At 49.7% G+C, this 19351-nt stretch overlaps 1 protein-coding gene across 1 annotated transcript in view; it reads right to left on the bottom strand.

Moving 5' to 3' along the window:
* CDS2 (CDP-diacylglycerol synthase 2) overlaps nucleotides 1-19042 on the bottom strand; it is an 86453-nt gene extending 67411 nt beyond the window's left edge. The window contains exon 1 of the mRNA XM_038746466.1: nucleotides 18898-19042. Within this exon, the coding sequence (XP_038602394.1) occupies nucleotides 18898-18957 (60 nt within the window). The 5' untranslated portion in view covers nucleotides 18958-19042. The remainder of the gene's footprint in view (nucleotides 1-18897) is intronic.
* Between the last annotated feature and the right edge of the window lie 309 nt (nucleotides 19043-19351).

Here is a 19351-nt window from a genome sequence, read left to right as displayed (position 1 = left end):
CCAACTTGGACTTCCCAAGCGCTTAGTACAGTGCTCTGCGCTTAGTACAGTGCTCTGCACTCAGTAAGTGCTCAATAAATACGATTGAATGAATGAATGAATGAATAATATGTTTTGTTTTGTTGTCTGTCTCCCCCTTCTAGACGGTGAGCCCGCTGTTGGGTAGGGACCATCTCTAGATGTTGCCAACTTGTACTTCCCAAGCACTTAGTCCACTGCTCTGCACGCAGCAAGCGCTCAATAAATACGATGGAATGAATGAATGAATGAATTCGAGACCGTGAGCCCGTTGTTTTTTCTTTCAATCGCATTTATTGAGCGCTTACTGTGCGCGGAGCACTGTACTAAGCGCTTGGGAAGTCCAAGTTGGCAACATCTAGAGACGGTCCCTACCCAACAGTGGGCTCACAGTCTAGAAGGGGGAGACAGAGAATAAAACAAAACATATTATTCATTCATTCATTCATTCAATCGTATTTATTGAGCACTTACTGTGCGCGGAGCACTGGACTAAGCGCTTGGGAAGTCCAAGTTGGCAACATCTAGAGACGGTCACTACCCAACAGCGGGCTCACAGGCTAGAAGGGTGAGACAGAGAATAAAACAAAACATATTATTCATTCATTCATTCAATCATATTTATTGAGCGCTTACTGAGTGCAGAGCACTGTACTAAGCACTTGGGAAGTCCAAGTTGGCAACATCTAGAGACGGTCCCTGCCCAACAGCGGGCTCACAGTCTAGAAGGGGGAGACAGACAACAAAACAAAACATATGATTCATTCATTCATTCATTCAATCGTATTTATTGAGGGCTTACTGTGTGCACAGCACTGTACTAAGCGCTTGGGAAGTACAAGTCGATGGGTGTGCAGGGAACGTGCTGTTGTATTTTGCTCTCCCAAGTGCTTAGTACAGTGAGTCAATCAGCCGACTGTATTTATTGAGCACTTCCTGCACGCAGACTGTACTAAGCGCTTGGGAAGTCCAAGTCGGCAACATTTTGTACTTCCCAAGCGCTTAGTACAGTGCTCTGCACATAGTAAGCGCTCAATAAATACGATTGATGATGATGATGTCGAGACGGTCCCTACCCAACAGCGGGCCCGCGGTTGGTAGGGACTGTCTCGATCTGTACTTCCCAAGCGCTTAGTACAGTGCTCTGCGCATGGTAAGCGCTCAATAAATACGCCAGAGTGAATAAATACGACTGGATGAATAAAGGAAGGAGGTCGGAGATGGGGGGACGCGGCGTCTCGGGGGGCCGGGCCGACGTGGCGAACCTATTTTGGGTTTCTCCCTCGGGTCGGCCGACTGTTTTCTGTTTCCCGACAGGAAAAGGAGTGGAGGGAAGCCGGGGAGGGGGGAGACAGGAATCGTGTCCTTTACATTGTTCAATACAGTCAATCAATCAATCAATCGCATTTATTGAGCGCTTACCGTGTGCAGAGCACTGTACTAAGCGCTTGGGAATTCCAAGTTGGCAACGTACAGAGACGGTCCCTACCCAACAGTGGGCTCGCAGTCTAGAAGGGGGAGACAGAGAACAAAACCAAACGTATTCACAAAATAATAATAATAATAATGTTGGTATTTGTTAAGCGCTTACTATGTGCCAAGCACTGTTCTAAGCGCTGGGGGAGATACAAGGTAATCGGGCTGTCCCACGAGGGGCTCGCAGTCTTCATCCCCATTTTCCAGACGAGGGAACTGAGGCCCGGAGAAGTGAAGTGACTTGCCCGAAGTCACACAGCTGACAAGTGGCGGAGCCGGGATTACAAAATCAAATAAATAGAATAGATATGTACAAGTAAAGTAAATAGAGTAATAAATATGTACAAACATCTATCCATATATAGTCCTCTCCCCAGCGCTCAGTACAGCGCTCCGCAAACAGTAAGCGCTCAATAAATATCACCGACCGACTCTGTTGCCCTATTTACTCTGTTACTCTATTTATTTATTTATTTTGCTTGTACATATCTATTCTATTTATTTTATTTTGTTAGTATGCTTGGTTTTGTTCTCTGTCTCCCCCTTCTAGACTGTGAGCCCACTGTTGGGTAGGGACTGTCTCTAGATGTTGCCAACTTGGACTTCCCAAGCGCTTAGTACAGTGCTCTGCACACAGTAAGCGCTCAATAAATACGATTGATTGATTGATTGATTGATTGCCCTCTCCCGAGTGACTGTTAGCTCACTGTGGGCAGGGGATGTGTCCGTTTACAGTTCTACTGTCCTCTCCCAATCAATCAATCAATCATATTTATTGAGCGCTTACTGTGTGCAGAGCACTGTACTAAGCGCTTGGGAAGTACAAGTTGGCAACATATAGAGATGGTCCCTACCCAACAGTGGGCTCACAGTCTAAAAGTCTGTGCCAAGCGCTTAGTACAGTGCTCTGCACACGGTAAGCGCTCAATAAATAACAGTGATGACTGTCTCTGGTGTATAATAATAATGATGGTATTTGTTAAGCGCTTACTATGTGCAAAGCGCTGTTCTAAGCGCGGGGGAGGTTACAAGGTGATCAGGTTGTCCCACGGGGGGCTCACAGTCTTAATCCCCATTTTACAGATGATTAATAATAATGTTGGCATTTGTTAAGCGCTTACTATGTGCAGAGCACTAAGCGCTGGGGGGGGATACAAGGTGATCAAGTTGTCCCCCGTGGGGCTCACAGTCTTAATCCCCATTTTACAGATGAGGGAGCTGAGGCTCAGAGAAGTGAAGTGACTTGCCCAAGGGCACACAGCAGACATGTGGCGGAGAAGGGATTCGAACCCATGACCTGTGACTCCATAGCCCGGGCTCTTTCCACTGAGCCACGCTGCTTCTCTAAAACGGTGAACCCCCCCGTGGGACAACCTGATCACCCTGCAACCTCCCCAGCGCTTAGAACAGTGCTTTGCACATAGTAAGCGCTTAATAAATGCCATTCTTCATTCATTCATTCAATCGTATTTATTGAGCACTTACTGTGTGCAGAGCACTGTACTAAGCGCTTGGGAATAAAAATTTTATTTAATGCCATTAAATAAAAAATAAAAATACAGTGCTTTGCACACGGTAAGCGCTCAATAAATACCACCACTGACTGTCTCCGTCCCTCTAGACTGGAAGCTCACTGTGGGCAGGGAATGTCTGTTTGTGGTTCATTCATTCATTCAATCGTATTTATTGAGCGCTTACTGTGTGTGGAGCACTGTACTAAGCGCTTGGGAAGCACGACTGAATGAATGAACTGTCCTCTTCCGCCCGCTCAGTACAGTGCTCCGCACACAGTAAGCGCTCAATAAATCATCATCATCATCAATCGTATTTATTGAACGCTTACTGTGCGCAGAGCACTGTACTAAGCACTTGGGAAGCACGACTGAATGAATGAATGAATGAACTGTCCTCTTCCGCCCGCTCAGTACAGTGCTCCGCACACAGTAAGCGCTCAATAAATCATCATCAATCGTATTTATTGAACGCTTACTGTGCGCAGAGCACTGTACTAAGCGCTTGGGAAGTACGACAATGAATGAATGAACTGTCCTCTTCCGCCCGCTCAGTACAGTGCTCCGCACAGATTAAGTGCTCAATAAATACCACTGCTGACTGGCGGACTCCTTTGTGACGATGATGATTAATAATTAAAGTAATTGTTGTACTCTCCCTCTAGACCGTGAGCTCACTGTGGGCAGGGAATGGGTCTGTTTTATTGTCATCATCGTCATCAATCGCATTTATTGAGCGCTTACTATGTGCAGAGCACTGTACTAAGCGCTTGGGAAGTCGTGCTGTGCTCTGAGCGCTCTGCACGTTGGAAGCGCTCAGTAAATAGGACTGGGGGAGGGGGAGGGGCTGGGCTGCTGGGCTGACTCATTTCCTCCATCTCATTAACCGCAAAATACCGTTGTTGACTGAATGAAAATAATAATGTTGGTATTTGTTATTAATAATGATAACAATAATAATGTTGGTATTTGTTAAGCGCTTACCCTGTGCAAAGCACTGTCCTAAGCGCTGGGGCGGTTACAAGGTGATCAGGTTGTCCCTCGGGGGGCTCAAAGTCTTGTACTTCCCAAGCACTTAGTCCAGTGCTCTGCACGCAGTAAGCGCTCAATAAGTACGACAATGAAAATAATAATGTTGGTATTTGTTATTAATAATAATAATAATAATGTTGGTATTTGTTAAGTGCTTACTATGTGCCAAGCACTGTTCTAAGCGCTGGAGAAGTTACAAGGTGATCAGGTTGTCCCTCGGGGGGCTCACGGTCTTGTACTTCCCAAGTGCTTAGTCCAGTGCTCTGCACACAGTAAGCGCTCAATAAGTACGACTGAATGAAAATAATAATGTTGGTATTTGTTAATAATAATAATAGTAATAATAATAATGTTGGTATTTGTAAGCGCTGGAGAAGTTACAAGGTGATCAGGTTGTCCCACGGGGGGCTCAAAGTCTTGTACTTACCAAGCGCTTAGTCCAGTGCTCTGTACACAGTAAGAGCTCAATAAGTAGGACTGAATGAAAATAATAATGTTGGTATTTGTTATTATTAATAATAACAACAATGTTGGTATTTGTTAAGCGCTTACTATGTGCAAAGCACTGTTCTAAGCGCTGGGGAGGTTACAAGGTGATCAGGTTGTCCCTCGGGGGGCTCACGGTCTTGTACTTCCCAAGCGCTTAGTCCAGTGCTCTGCACACAGTGAGCGCTCAATAAGTACGACTGAATGAAAATAATAATGTTGGTATTTGTTATTAATAATAATAATAATAATGTTGGTATTTGTTAAGCGCTTACTATGTGCAAAGCACTGTTCTAAGCGCTGGGGAGGTTACAAGGTGATCAGGTTGTCCCTCGGGGGGCTCACGGTCTTGTACTTCCCAAGCGCTTAGTCCAGTGCTCTGCACGCAGTGAGCGCTCAATAAGTACCACTGAATGAAAATAATAATGTTGGTATTTGTTAATAATAATAATAGTAATAATAATAATGTTGGTATTTGTTAAGTGCTTACTATGTGCCAAGCACCGTCCTAAGCGCTGGAGAAGTTACAAGGTGATCAGGTTGTCCCACGGGGGGCTCACGGTCTTGTACTTCCCAAGCGTTTAGTCCAGTGCTCTGCACACAGTAAGCGCTCAATAAGTACGACTGAATGAAAATAATAATGTTGGTATTTGTTAATAATAATAATAACGTTGGTATTTGTTAATAATGATAATAATGTTGGTATTTGTTAAGCGCTTACTATGTGCAAAGCACTGTTCTAAGCGCTGGGGAGGTTACAAGGTGATCAGGTTGCCCACGGTGGGCTCACGGTCTTCTTCCCCATTTTCCAGATGAGGGAACTGAGGCCCAGAGAAGCGAAGTGACTTGCCCAAAGTCTCACAGCTGACAAGTGGTGGAACTAGGATTTGAACCCGCAGCCTCTGACTCCAAAGCCTGGGCTCTTTCCACTGAGCCATGCTGTTAAGCGCTTCCTACGTGCCAAGCACTGTTCTAAGCACTGAGGAGGATACAAGGTGATCAGGTTGTCCCATGGGGGGCTCACAGTCTTCATCCCCATTTTACAGATGAGGTAGCCGAGGCCCAGAAAAGTGAAGTGACTTGCCCAGAGTCGCACAGCTGACAAGTGGCAGAGCCGGCATTCGAACCCATAACCTCTGACTCTCAAGCCCGGGCTCTTTCCACTGAGCCACGCTGCTTCTGTGTGGCCTGGTGGCTACAGCCCAGACCTGGGAGGTGGAAGGACCTGAGTTCTAATCCTGGCTCTGCCGCTTGCCTGCTGGGTGACCTTGGGCAAGTCACTTCGCTTCTCTGGGCCTCGGTTCCCTCATCTGGAAAATGGGGATGGAGTCCGTCTCCCCCTTCTAGACTGGGAGCCCGTTGTTGGGTTGGGATTGTCTCTATCTGTTGCCGAATTGTACTTCCCAAGCGCTTAGTACACTGCTCTGCACACAGTAAGCGCTCAATAAATACGACTGGATGGATGAATTCACTCAGCGTCCAAACCTGGCCCTGCCATCCCATGGCGGCAACTCACTCGGCATCCGGTAATAATAATAATAATAACAACGATGGCATTTGTAAAGCGCTTACTATGTGCCAAGCACTGTTCTAAGCGCTGGGGAGGTTACAGGGTGAGCAGGTTGTCCCACGGGGGGCTCACAGTCTTCATCCCCATTTGACAGATGAGGTCACTGAGGCCCAGAGAGTAATAATAATAATAATGATGGCATTTATTAAGCACTTACTATGTGCCAAGCACTGTTCTAAGCGCTGGGGAGGTTACAGGGTGATCAGGTTGTCCCACGGGGGGCTCACAGTCTTCATCCCCATTTTCCAGATGAGGGAACTGAGGCCCGGAAGAGTGAAGTGACTTGCCCAAAGTCACAAGTGGCGGGGCCGGGATTTGAACCCATGACCTCTGACTCCAAAGCCCGGGCTCTTTCCACTGAGCCACGCTGCTTCTCTGCTTTGCACGTAGTAAGCGCTTAACAAATACCATGATTATTATTACTATTGTTGTTACAAGTCGGCAACCTATAATAATAATAATAATAATGACGGCATTTATTAAGCGCTTACTATGTGCAGAGCACTAAGCGCTGGGGGGATACAAGGTGATCAAGTTGTCCCACGTGGGGCTCACAGTCTTCATCCCATTATTATTATTATTACTGTTACAAGTCGGCAACCTTAATAATAATAATAATAATAATGAAGGCATTTATTAAGCGCTTACTATGTGCAGAGCACTGTTCTAAGCGCTGGGGGGATACAAGGCGATCAGGTGGTCCCACGTGGGGCTCACAGTCTTCATCCCATTATTATTATTATTACTGTTACAAGTCGGCAACCTATAATAATAATAATAATAATAATAATAATGAAGGCATTTATTAAGCGCTTACTATGTGCAGAGCACTGTTCTAAGCGCTGGGGGGATACAAGGCGATCAGGTTGTCCCATGTGGGGCTCACAGTCTTCATCCCCATTTTACAGATGAGGGAACTGAGGCGCAGAGAAGTGAAGTGACTTGCCCGAGGTCACACAGCAGACATGTGGTGGAGTCGGGATTCGAACCCATGACCTCTGACTCCAAAGCCCGGGCTCTTTCCACTGAGCCACGCTGCCATAGAGACGGCCCCTACCCACCAACGGGCTCACAGTCTAGAAGGGGGAGACAGACAACAAAATAAAACAGGTGGACGGGTGTCAAAACCGTCAGAATAAATAGAATTTGGGTCGGGACCGGCCCTATATGTTGCCGACTTGTACTTCCCAAGCGCTTAGTACAGTGCCCTGCACACAGTAAGCGCTCAATAAATACGACTGAATGAATGAATATAGAGAAGCAGCGTGGCTCAGTGGAAAGAGCCCGGGCTTTGGAGTCAGAGGTCATGGGTTCAAATCCCGGCTCCGCCACTTGTCAGCTGGGTGACTTTGGGCAAGTCACTTCACTTCTCTGGGCCTCAGTTCCCTCATCTGGAAAATGGGGATGAAGATTGTGAGCCCCCCCGGGGGACAACCTGATCACCTTGTAACCTCCCCAGTGCTTAAAACAGTACTTTGCACATAGTAAGCGCTTAATAAATGCCATTATTAGTATTATTATCCCTAAAATGGGGATTAAGACTGTGAGCCCCCCGTGGGACAACCTGATCACCTTGGAACCTCCCCAGCGCTTAGAACAGTGCCTTGCACCTAGTAAGCACTTAATAAATGCCATCGTTATTATTTATTATTATAGAGACGGTCCCTACCCACCAGCGGGCTCACAGTCTAGAAGGGGGAGACGGACAACAAAATAAAACAGGTGGACGGGTGTCAAAACCGTCAGAATAAATAGAATTTGGGTCGGGACCGTCCCTATATGTTGCCGACTTGTACTTCCCAAGCGCTTAGTACAGTGCTCTGCACACAGTAAGCGCTCAATAAATACGATTGAGTGAATGAATGAATATAGAGACGGCCCCTACCCAACATTGGGCTCACAGTCTAGAAGGGGGAGACAGACAACAAAACAGGTAGACAGGTGTCAAAACCATCAGAATAAATGGAATTTGGGTAGGGATCATCCCTATATGTTGCCGACTTGTACTTCCCAAGCGCTTAGTACAGTGCTCTGCACACAGTAAGCGCTCAATAAATACAACTGAATGAATTATAGGTATATAATAATTCTAGACTTGAAATTCTAGACTTCTAGACTGTGAGCCCGCTGTTGGGTAGGGACCATCTCTATATGTTGCCGACTTGTACTTCCCAAGCGCTTAGTACAGTGCCCTGCACACAGTAAGCGCTCAATAAATACAACTGAATGAACTACAGGTATATAATAATAATAATTCTAGACTTAGAATTCTAGACTTCTAGACTGCGAGCCCGCTGTTGGGTAGGGACCGTCTCTATATGTTGCCGACTTGTACTTCCCAAGCGCTTAGTCCAGTGCTCTGCACACAGTCAGCGCTCAATAAATACGATTGATTGATTGATTGTACTTCCCAAGCGCTTAGTCCAGTGCTCTGCACACAGTAAGCGCTCAATAAGCAGAAGCAGCGTGGCTCAGTGGAAAGAGCCCGGGCTTTGGAGTCAGAGGTCATGGGTTCGAATCCCAGCTCCACCAACTGTCGGCTGTGTGACTTTGGGCAAGTCGCTTCACTTCTCTGGGCCTCAGTTCCCTCAGCTGTAAAATGGGGATGAAGACTGTGAGCCCCCCATGGGACAACCTGATCACTTTGGAACCTTCCCAGCGCTTAGAACAGTGCTTTGCACGTAGTAAGCGCTTAATAAATGCCATCATTATTATTATTCTCTGGGCCTCAGTTCCCTCATCTGTAAAATGGGGATGAAGACTGTGAGCCCCCCGTGGGACAACCTGATCACCTTGGAACCTCCCTAGCGCTTAGAACAGTGCTTTGCACATAGTAAGCGCTTAATAAATGCCATCATTATTAATAATAATAAAGGCGATTGAATGAATGAATAATAATAATGACGGCATTTATTAATCAATCATATTTATTGAGCGCTTACTGTGTGCAGAGCACTGTACTAAGAGCTCGGGAAGTACAAGTTGGCGACATATAGAGACGGCCCCTACCCAACAGTGGGCTCACAGGCTAGAAGCGCTTTATTAAGCGCTTACAATGTGCAAAGCGCTGTATATGCACACCATTATAAAATAAAATAAATTATAAAATAATAAAATAAAATAAAATAATAAAATAAAAAATATTATTAGGAGAGTGAGTGAGACCACCAGGCCTTCCCGGGGCTAGGAAGGCATCCGGGAACCCGGCCCAGGGAGGCCACGCCATCTATAAATAGCCGCACATACTCCGGAAATATCCCGCCACATCCTGGGAAGGCAGGACGGGATCGCACGCGGGGGTGGGATATCGGGATTCCAACCGGGACCGGATGGGAAGACGGGAAGTTTGGGGGAGGGGGTGCCCACAGTCTTCTAGACTGTGAGCCCACTGTTGGGTAGGGACTGTCTCTATATGTTGCCAACTTGTACTTCCCGAGCGCTTACTACAGTGCTCTGCACACAGTAAGCGCTCAATAAATACGACTGAATGAATGCAAGTCATCAGAATAAATAGAAGTAAAGCCAGATGCACATCATTAGCCAAATAAATGGAATAGTAAATGTGTACAAGTAAAATAGAGTCATAAATCTGCACAAACATGAGAAGCAGCGTGGCTCGGTGGAAAGAGCCCGGGCTTTGGAGTCAGAGATCGTGGGTTCAAATCCTGGCTCCGCCAACTGTCAGCTGTGTGACTTTGGGCAAGTCACTTCACTTCCCATACACTATATGTATATATGTTTGTACATATTTATTACTCTATTTTATTTGTACCTATCTATTCATTTTATTTTGTTAGTATGCTTTGTTTTGTTCTCTGTCTCCCCCTTTTAGACTGTGAGCCCACTGTTGGGTAGGGACTGTCTCTATATGTTGCCGACTTGGACTTCCCAAGCGCTTAGTACAGTGCTCTGCACACAGTAAGCGCTCTATAAATACAATTGATTCTCTGTGCCTCAGTGACCTCATCTGTAAAACGGGGATGAAGACTGTGAGCCCCCCGTGGGACAACCTGATCACCTTGTTACCTCCCCAGCACTTAGAACAGTGCTTTGCACATAGTAAGCGCTTAACAAATGCCATCATTATTATTATTACATGTGCTCTGGGTATTCATTCATTCATTCAATCGTATTTATTGAGCGCTTACTGTGTGCAGAGCACTGGACTAAGCGCTTGGGAAGTCCAAGTTGGCAACATCTAGAGGCGGTCCCTACCCAACAGTGGGCTCACAGTCTAGAAGGGGGAGACAGAGAACAAGACCAAACATACTAACAAAATAAAAGAAATAGAATGGTAAATATGTACAAGTAAAATAAATAGAGTAATAAATCCGTACAAACATCTATCCATACATACAGGTGCTGTGGGGAGGGGAAGGAGGTAAGATGGGGGGGATGGAGAGGGGGACGAGGGGGAGAGGAAGGAAGGGGCTCAGTCTGGGGAGGCCTCCAATAATAATGGCATTTGTTAAGCGCTTACTATGTGCAAAGCCCTGTTCTAAGCGCTGGTGGGGGGATACAAGGTGATCAGGTTGTCCCCCGTGGGGCTCACAGTCTTCATCCCCATTTTCCAGATGAGGGAACTGAGGCCCAGAGAAGTGAAGTGACTTGCCCAAAGTCACCCAGCCGACAAGCGGCGGAGGCGGGATTAGAACCCACGACCTCTGACTCCCAAAGCCCTGGTTCTACCCTTAACCTTTCCCCAGCGTGGCTCAGTGGAAAGAGCCCGGGCTTGGAGTCAGAGGTCAGGGGTTCAAATCCCGGCTCCTCCGCTTGTCAGCTGGGTGACTTCGGGTGGGTCACAACTTCTCCGTGCCTCAGTTCCCTCATCTGTAAAATGGGGATTAGGACTGTGAGCCCCCCGTGGGACAACCTGATCACCTTGTATCTACCCCAGCGCTTAGAACAGTGCTTTGCACATAGCAAGCGCTTAATAAATGCCATCATTATTATTATTATTATTCTACCCATTAAGCCACGCTAAAATGTGAACACAACGAGAAATCGAATGGAGGGCGTTGGCGGGAATCGGTGGACCCTCCCGGGCGCTTAGTACAGCGCTCGATAAGCACCATTAAAGGACTGGAGAGGGAGACGTCCCGTGGGGCTTCGACAGGGAGGAGTGGAGTGTTGGCAGGGATCGAGCGGAATCATTCCCAATCCCTCCGGGGATCCGAACCTTCCCAACGCCAGTGACGGGAAAGAGTCGGGAAGTGAGCGAGGGGCTATTTATCAGCCGCAGAATGAGCTAGCACTCTCTCTCCATCCTTCTTTCTCTCTCTCCCTCCTTCCCTCCCTCCTAATAATAAGAATAATTACTTTTTTTAAGCGCTTACTACTTAATAATGATAATAATGATGGTATTTGTTAAGCGCTTACCCTGTGCCAAGCACCGTTCTAAGTGCTGGGATAGATGCAAGGTGATGAGGTTGTCCCCTGTGGGGCTCACAGTCTTCACCCCCATTTTACAGAGGAGGGAACTGAGGCGCAGAGAAGTGAAGTGGCTTGCCCAAAGTCACACGGCCGACAAGCGGCGGGGCCGGGATTTGAACCCACGCCTCATTTGCCAAGCACTGTTTTAAACACTGGGGAACAAACCAGCTAATCGGGTTGGACAAGTCCCCGTCCCACGCGGGGCTCACTGGCTCCATTTTACAGATGAGGCACCTGAGGCCCAGAGAAGTGAAGTGACTCGCCCAAGGTCACCTGAGGAAGCAGGATTAGAATCCATGACCTTCTGGCTCCCAGGTCCGGGCTCCACCCACTAGGCCATGCTGCTTCTCCACAGGAGGAAAAAAAAAGTAATCAGGTTGTCCCCTGTGGGGCTCACAGTCTTCATCCCCATTTTCCAGGTGAGGGAACTGAGGCCCAGAGAAGTGAAGTGGCTTGCCCAAGGTCACACAACAGCCCAGGGGTGGAGTCAGGATTAGAACCCACATCCTCTGACTCCCAAGCCCAGGCTCTTTCCTCTAAACCATGCTGTGTTTTTTTCTCTCTCTCTCTCTCCCCCCCATCCTTCTCTCTCCCTCCCCCCCATCCTTCTCTCTCCCTCCCTCCCTCCCCCTCTCCCTCCCTGTCCTTCTCTCTCCCTCCATCCTTCTGTCTCTCCCTCCCCCTCCTCCTCTCTCTCTCTCCATCCTTCTCCATCTTTCTCTCCCTCCCTCTCACTCCCCATCCTTTTCTCTCCCTTCCTTTTTCTCCCTCCTTCCCCCTGCTTCTCTCTCGCTCTCTCCATCCTTCTCCATCTTTCTCTCCCTCCCTCTCACTCCCCATCCTTTTTTCTCTCTCCCTTCCTTTTTCTCCCTCCATCCTCTCTCCATCCTTGTCTCTCTCTCCCTCCATCCTTCTCTCTCCCTCCCTCTCACTCTCTCCATCTTCTGTCTCTTCCTCCTTCTCCCCCCCTCTCTCCCTCCCACTCCCCATCCTTTCTCTCTCCCTCCCTCTCCCCTCCCTGTCCTTCTCTCTCCCTCCATCCTTCTCTCCGTCCTTCTCTGTCTCTCCCTCCCCCTCCTCCTCTCTCTCTCTCCATCCTTCTCCATCTTTCTCTCCCTCCCTCTCACTCCCCATCCCTTTTTCTCTCCCTTCCTTTTTCTCCCTCCATCCTTCTCTCTCACTCTCTCCATCCTTCTCTCCCTTCTCTCTCCCTCCATCCTTCTCTCCCTCCTTCTCTCTCTCCTCTTTCCCTCCCTCCCTCCCTCCATCCTTCTTTCTCTCCCTTCTCTCCCCTCCTTCTCCCCCTTTCTCTCTCCCTCTCTCCCCATCCTTTCTCTCTCCCTCCTTCTGTCTCTTTTCATCCTTGTCTCTCTCTCCCTCCCCCTCCTTCTCTCCCTCCTTCCCTTTCCCTCCCCATCCTTCTTTCTCTACCTCCCCCCTCCTTCTCTCACTCACTCCAACCTTCTCTCCCAACCTTCTCTCTCCTCTCACTCTCTCCATCCTTCTCCGTCTCTCTCCCTCCCTCACTCACTCCCCATCCTTTTTTCTCTCTCCCTCCTTTTTTCTCCCTCCATCCTTCTCTCCCTCCGTCTCTCCCTTCTCTCTCCCTCCATCCTTCTCTCTCCCTCTCTCCCCCTCCCTCTCACTCTCTCCATCTTGTCTCTCCCTTCTCTTCCCTCCTTCTCCCCCCTCCTCCATCCTTTCCTCTCTCCCTCCCTCTCCCTCTTTCCATCCTTCTGTCTCTCTCCCCCCTCCTTCTCTCCCTCCCTCACACATCCTTCTCTTCCTCTCCCCTCCTTCTTTCTCTCTCCCTCCCTCCTTCACTCCCCCATCCTTCTTTCTCTACCTCCCCCTCCTTCTCTCACTCTCTCCAAACTTCTCTCCCTTCATCCTTCTCTCCCTCCCTTCTCCTCCTTCTCTCACTCTCTCCATCCTTCTGTCTCTCCCTCCCTTGTCTCTCTCTCACTCTCTCCATCCTTCTCTGTCTCTCCCTCCTCCTCTCTCCATCCTCTGTCTCTCCCTCCTCCTCTCTCCATCCTCTCTCTCTCTCTCTCTCCCTCCTCCTCTCCATCTTTCTCTCTTCCCCTCCTTCTCTCCTCTCTCCCTCCTCTCCCCTGGGGATGGGTGGGGACCGGGCAGAAGACCCTTAACCTCCATTTCTCCGGGCTCTCTTTTCTGATCCCGAAGCACGGTCCCCGCTTCCCTTCCCACGGCGTGGCCTAGTGGAAAGAGCCCGGGCCTGGGAGTGGGAGCATCCCATCCCGGCTCCGCCGCCTCCGGGCCTCGGGTCCCTCCTCCGTCCGTAGAATGGGGAGTCAGGTCCCCGTCCTCTACTATTATTACTATTAGAAGGTGGGAGACGGACAACAAAACGAAAGACAATCCCTACCCCACAAGGAGCTCCCAGTCTAGAGGGGGAGACAGACATTAGTAGAAAACAATAAATGCCATTGTTAATCATCATTAATGGTATTCGTTACACATTTACTATGTGCAAAGCACTGTTCTAAGCGCTGGAGAGGTTACAAGGTGATCAGGTTGTCCCACGGGGGCTCACAGTCTTCATCCCCATTTTCCAGATGAGGGAACTGAGGCCCAGAGAAGTGCAGTGACTTGTCCAAAGTCACACCGCTGACAAGTGGCGGGGCCGGGATTTGAACCCGTGACCTCCGACTCCAAAGCCCGGGCTCTTTCCACCGAGCCACGATGCTGCTTCTAGACTGTGAGCCCGTCGTGGGCAGGGATCGTCTCTGTTGCCGAACTGTACTTTCCCAAGCGCTTAGTCCAGCGCTCTGCACCCAGTAAGCGCTCAATAAATACGACTGAATGAATGAGAAACGGGCTCGGGAGTGTGAGAGACGGTCTGCGTGATGATTTCCGGCCAGCCCAAACCACCGAGCGACGATGGGCTTATTTGGAAGCGGACGTCGGCCGGAGAGCGGGGCGCCCGGGCCGAGGAATTTCAAGGAAACGCTCCAACTCTTGGAAAGAGGGACAAAGGGATCCGGCTCTCGGACTCGGAGTGGCCCTGGTCGTTCACTCAGTGGTATTTATCATCATCAGTCATCATCAATCGTATTTATCGAGCGCTTACTGTGTGCAGAGCGCTGGACTAAACGCTTAGGAAAGTTCAATTCGGCAACATCTAGAGACGGTCCCTACCCAACAACGGGCTCGCGGTCTAGAAGGGGAAGACGGACAACAAAACGATTAGACAGGCGTCAGTAGTATCAGAATAAACAGAATTATAGATATGGACATGATTACAGATATCAAAATGAATAGAATTAGAGATCTATGCACAATTATAAATATACACGCAAATGTTGTCACTGTCCCTGCCGGGTCTCGGCAGGAGAGGGACCGTCTCTCTATGTTGCTGACTTGTACTTCCCAAGCGCTTAGCACAGTGCTCCGCACACAGTAAGCGCTCCATAAATACGACTGAATGAATGAATGAGAGAGGGAGAGCGAGGAGGATTTTCTTTTTATTCCTACGTCGGGAGGAGCGGTGTGGCCTAGTGGGTGGAGGCCGGGAGTCAGAAGGCTATGGGGTCCCATCCCTAGATTAGAATCGGAATCTAGTTTCTAATAATACTAATAATGATGATGATGGTATTTGTTAAGCGCTTACTGTGTGCCAAGCACTGTTCTAAGCGCCGGGGGGGAATAGAAGGACATATTTATTACTCTATTTATTTATTTTACTTGTACCTATTTATTTTATTTTGTTAGTATGTTTGGTTTTGTTCTCTGTCTCCCCCTTCTAGACTGTGAGCCCACTGTTGGGTAGGGACTGTCTCTAGATGTTGCCAGCTTGTACTTCCCCAAGAGCTTAGTACAGTGCTCAGCACACAGTAAGTGCTCAATAAATACGATCGATTGATTGATATTTATTACTCTTTATTTATTTTACTTGTACATTGTGTGCAGGGCTCAACAGCAGGATGTGTGAGGAATAGACTTCTAGACTGTGAGCCCACTGTTGGGTAGGGACTGTCTCTATATGTTGCCAGCTTGTACTTCCCAAGAGCTTAGTACAGTGCTCAGCCCACAGTAAGTGCTCAATAAATACGATCGATTGATTGATATTTATTACTCTATTTATTTATTTTACTTGTACATTGTGTGCAGGGCTCAACAGCAGGATGTGTGAGGAATAGACTTCTAGACTGTGAGCCCACTGCTGGGTAGGGACCGTCTCTATATGTTGCCAGCTTGTACTTCCCAAGAGCTTAGTACAGTGCTCAGCACACAGTAAGTGCTCAATAAATACGATTGATTGATTGATATTTATTACTCTATTTATTTATTTTACTTGTACATTGTGTGCAGGGCTCAACAGCAGGATGTGTGAGGAATAGACTTCTAGACTGTGAGCCCACTGTTGGGTAGGGACTGTCTCTATATGTTGCCAGCTTGTACTTCCCAAGAGCTTAGTACAGTGCTCAGCCCACAGTAAGTGCTCAATAAATACGATCGATTGATTGATATTTATTACTCTATTTATTTATTTTACTTGTACATTGTGTGCAGGGCTCAACAGCTGGGTGTGTGAGGAATAGACTTCTAGACTGTGAGCCCACTGTTGGGTAGGGACTGTCTCTATGTGTTGCCAGCTTGTACTTCCCAAGCGCTTAGTACAGCGCTCTGCACACAGTAAGTGCTCAATAAATACGATTGATTGATTGATATTTATTACTCTATTTATTTATTTTACTTGTACATTGTGTGCAGGGCTCAACAGCAGGATGTGTGAGGAATAGACTTCTAGACTGTGAGCCCACTGCTGGGTAGGGACCGTCTCTATATGTTGCCAGCTTGTACTTCCCAAGAGCTTAGTACAGTGCTCAGCACACAGTAAGTGCTCAATAAATACGATTGATTGATTGATATTTATTACTCTATTTATTTATTTTACTTGTACATTGTGTGCAGGGCTCAACAGCAGGATGTGTGAGGAATAGACTTCTAGACTGTGAGCCCACTGTTGGGTAGGGACTGTCTCTATATGTTGCCAGCTTGTACTTCCCAAGAGCTTAGTACAGTGCTCAGCCCACAGTAAGTGCTCAATAAATACAATCGATTGATTGATATTTATTACTCTATTTATTTATTTTACTTGTACATTGTGTGCAGGGCTCAACAGCAGGATGTGTGAGGAATAGACTTCTAGACTGTGAGCCCACTGTTGGGTAGGGACCGTCTCCAGATGTTGCCAGCTTGTACTTCCCAAGCGCTTAGTACAGCGCTCTGCACACAGTAAGTGCTCAATAATTACGATTGATTGATCAGGTTGCCCCACGCGGGGCTCCCATTCTTCATCCCCACTTGACAGATGAGGTCACTGAGGCCCGGAGAAGCGAAGCCACTTGGCCCAAGTCACCCAGCTGACGAGTGGCGGAGGCGGGATTCGAACCCACGACCTCCGACTCCCAAGCCCGGGCTCTTTCCACTGAGCCACGCTGCAGAAGCCCGGTGCTCTGCACACAGTCGGCGCTCAATAAATACGACTGAATGAATGAATACACACTCCCCCCACCCCGCCGAGATGCGCGCGCACCTCCACCCCCAAAACCCCCATCTCTCTCCATACACCCCCCCTTCCCCCGTTGGCGCGCACGCGCGTACACACACCACACACACACACACACACACACACCCGAAATGCGCGCGCACCTCCCCCCCAAACACCCCCATCTCTCTCTCCATACACCCCCCCTTCCCCCGTTGGCGCGCACGCGCGTACACACACCCCCACACCCGAAATGCGCGCGCACCTCCCCCCAAACACCCCCATCTCTCTCTCTCTCCATACACCCCCTCCCCCCCAGAGGCGCGCACGCGCACACACACCCACAAACACCCCCATCTCTCTCTCTCTCTCTCTCTATATATATATATACACACCCCCTCCCCCCAAAACACCCCCATCTCTCTCCATACACCCCCCCCGTTGGCGCGCACGCGCGTACAAACACCACACACACCATACACACACACACACACACACACGAGATGCGCGCGCACCTCCCCCCGACAAACACCCCCATCTCTCTCTCTCTCTCCCCCCCCCCCGGAGGGGGCGCGCGCGCGCGCACACAGAAACACACACACACACACACACACACACACGAGATGCGCGCGCACCTCCCCCCCACAAACACCCCCATCTCTCTCTCTCTCTCTCCCCCTCCCCCCCCGGAGGGGGCGCGCGCGCACACACAGACACACGCACGCACACACACACACACACACACACACACGAGATGCGCGCGCACCTCCCCCCCCACACAAACACCCCCATCTCTCTCTCTCTCCACCCCCCCCCCGGAGGGCGCGCGCGCACACACACACACACACACACACACACACACACACCCGAGCTGCGCGCGCACCTCCCCCCACAAACCTACATCTCGCCCTACACCCCTCTGCTCACTCCCCCCTCCCCCTCTCATTCATTCATCATCACCATCATCATCATCAATCGTATTTATTGAGCGCTTCCTATGTGCAGAGCACTGGACTAAGCGCTTGGGAAGCACAAATTGGCAACGTCTAGAGACGGTCCCTACCCAACAGTGGGCTCACGGTCTAGAAGGGGGGGACGGAGAAAAAAAACCAAACATACCAACAAAACAAAATAGAATAGATATGTACAAGTAAAATAAATAAATAGAGTAATAAATCTGTACAAACATATATACATCTATACAGGTGCTGTGGGGAAGGGAAGGAGGTAAGGCGGGGGGGATGGAGAGGGGGACGAGGGGGAGAGGAAGGAAGGGGGCTCAGTCTGGGAAGGCCTCCTGGAGGAGGTGAGCTCTCAGCAGGGCCTTCCCTCCCCCTCTCCCCTCATCTCGACCCTCCTCCCATTTCCCCCCATCTCCTCTCTCCCCCTCCCTCCCCGTCTCCCCCCGCCCATGGCTCAGTGGAAAGAGCCCGGGCTTGGGAGTCAGAGGTCGTGGGTTCAAATCCCGGCTCTGCCAGGTGTCAGCTGGGTGACTCTGGGCCAGTCACTTCACTTCTCTGGGCCTCAGTTCCCTCATCTGGAAAATGGGGATGAAGACTGGGAGCCCCACGGGGGACAACCTGATGACCTTGTATCCCCCCAGCGCTTCGAACAGTGCCTTGCACAGAGTAAGCGCTTAACAAACACCAACATTATTATTATTATTATCATCATCTCCCCCCTCCCCTTCCCACCCCCCACCCCCCCTTTCCCCTGGAGGCGCGCATGCGCGCACACGCCCACCGCCCTTCCCCCAGCCCCCCCAGCTCTGTCTGTCTGTCTGTCTGTCCGTCCCTACCGACCTATATAACGGCCCCCTCCCTTCTCCTTCCTCCCTCCCTCCTCCCCGCGCTGACCTTGTCCCCCGGGCCAGGGGGGGCGGGGGCGGGGGCGGCCCGCTGCCTCAGCTCCGTCATTATTGCGGCGGCTACTGCTGCTACCGCTACTGCTGCTCCTGCTGCCGCCCACTCCTTCCTTCCTTCCCTCCTTCACTGACGCCCCCGAACCCCCTCCTCCTTCTTCCTCCTCCTCCTCCTCCCGCCCCGGGGAGGGGAGGGGAAGCGGCGCATGCGCCGGTCGAGAAACCTGGCCCCGACCGCGCGCGCGCCGGGAAATGGGAGAAGAGGGGGCGGGGAAAGGCCGAGAACGGACCAATGGGAGGAGGGGGAGCGGGGAAAGGGGGAGAGCGGGCCAATGGGAGAAGAGGGGGCGGGGACATGTCACAGGAGCCGGGACCAGGGCGGGGCCGAGAGAGAGAGAATGGACCAATGGGAGAGGAGGGGGGCGGGGAGAGGCCGAGAACGAACCAAT

The sequence above is a fragment of the Tachyglossus aculeatus genome, chromosome 5 (genome assembly GCF_015852505.1).
Source record: "Tachyglossus aculeatus isolate mTacAcu1 chromosome 5, mTacAcu1.pri, whole genome shotgun sequence".
Classification (NCBI taxonomy): domain Eukaryota; kingdom Metazoa; phylum Chordata; class Mammalia; order Monotremata; family Tachyglossidae; genus Tachyglossus; species Tachyglossus aculeatus.
The sequence above is the reverse complement of the archived record's forward strand: the minus strand, read 5'-3'. Positions and strand labels throughout refer to the sequence as shown.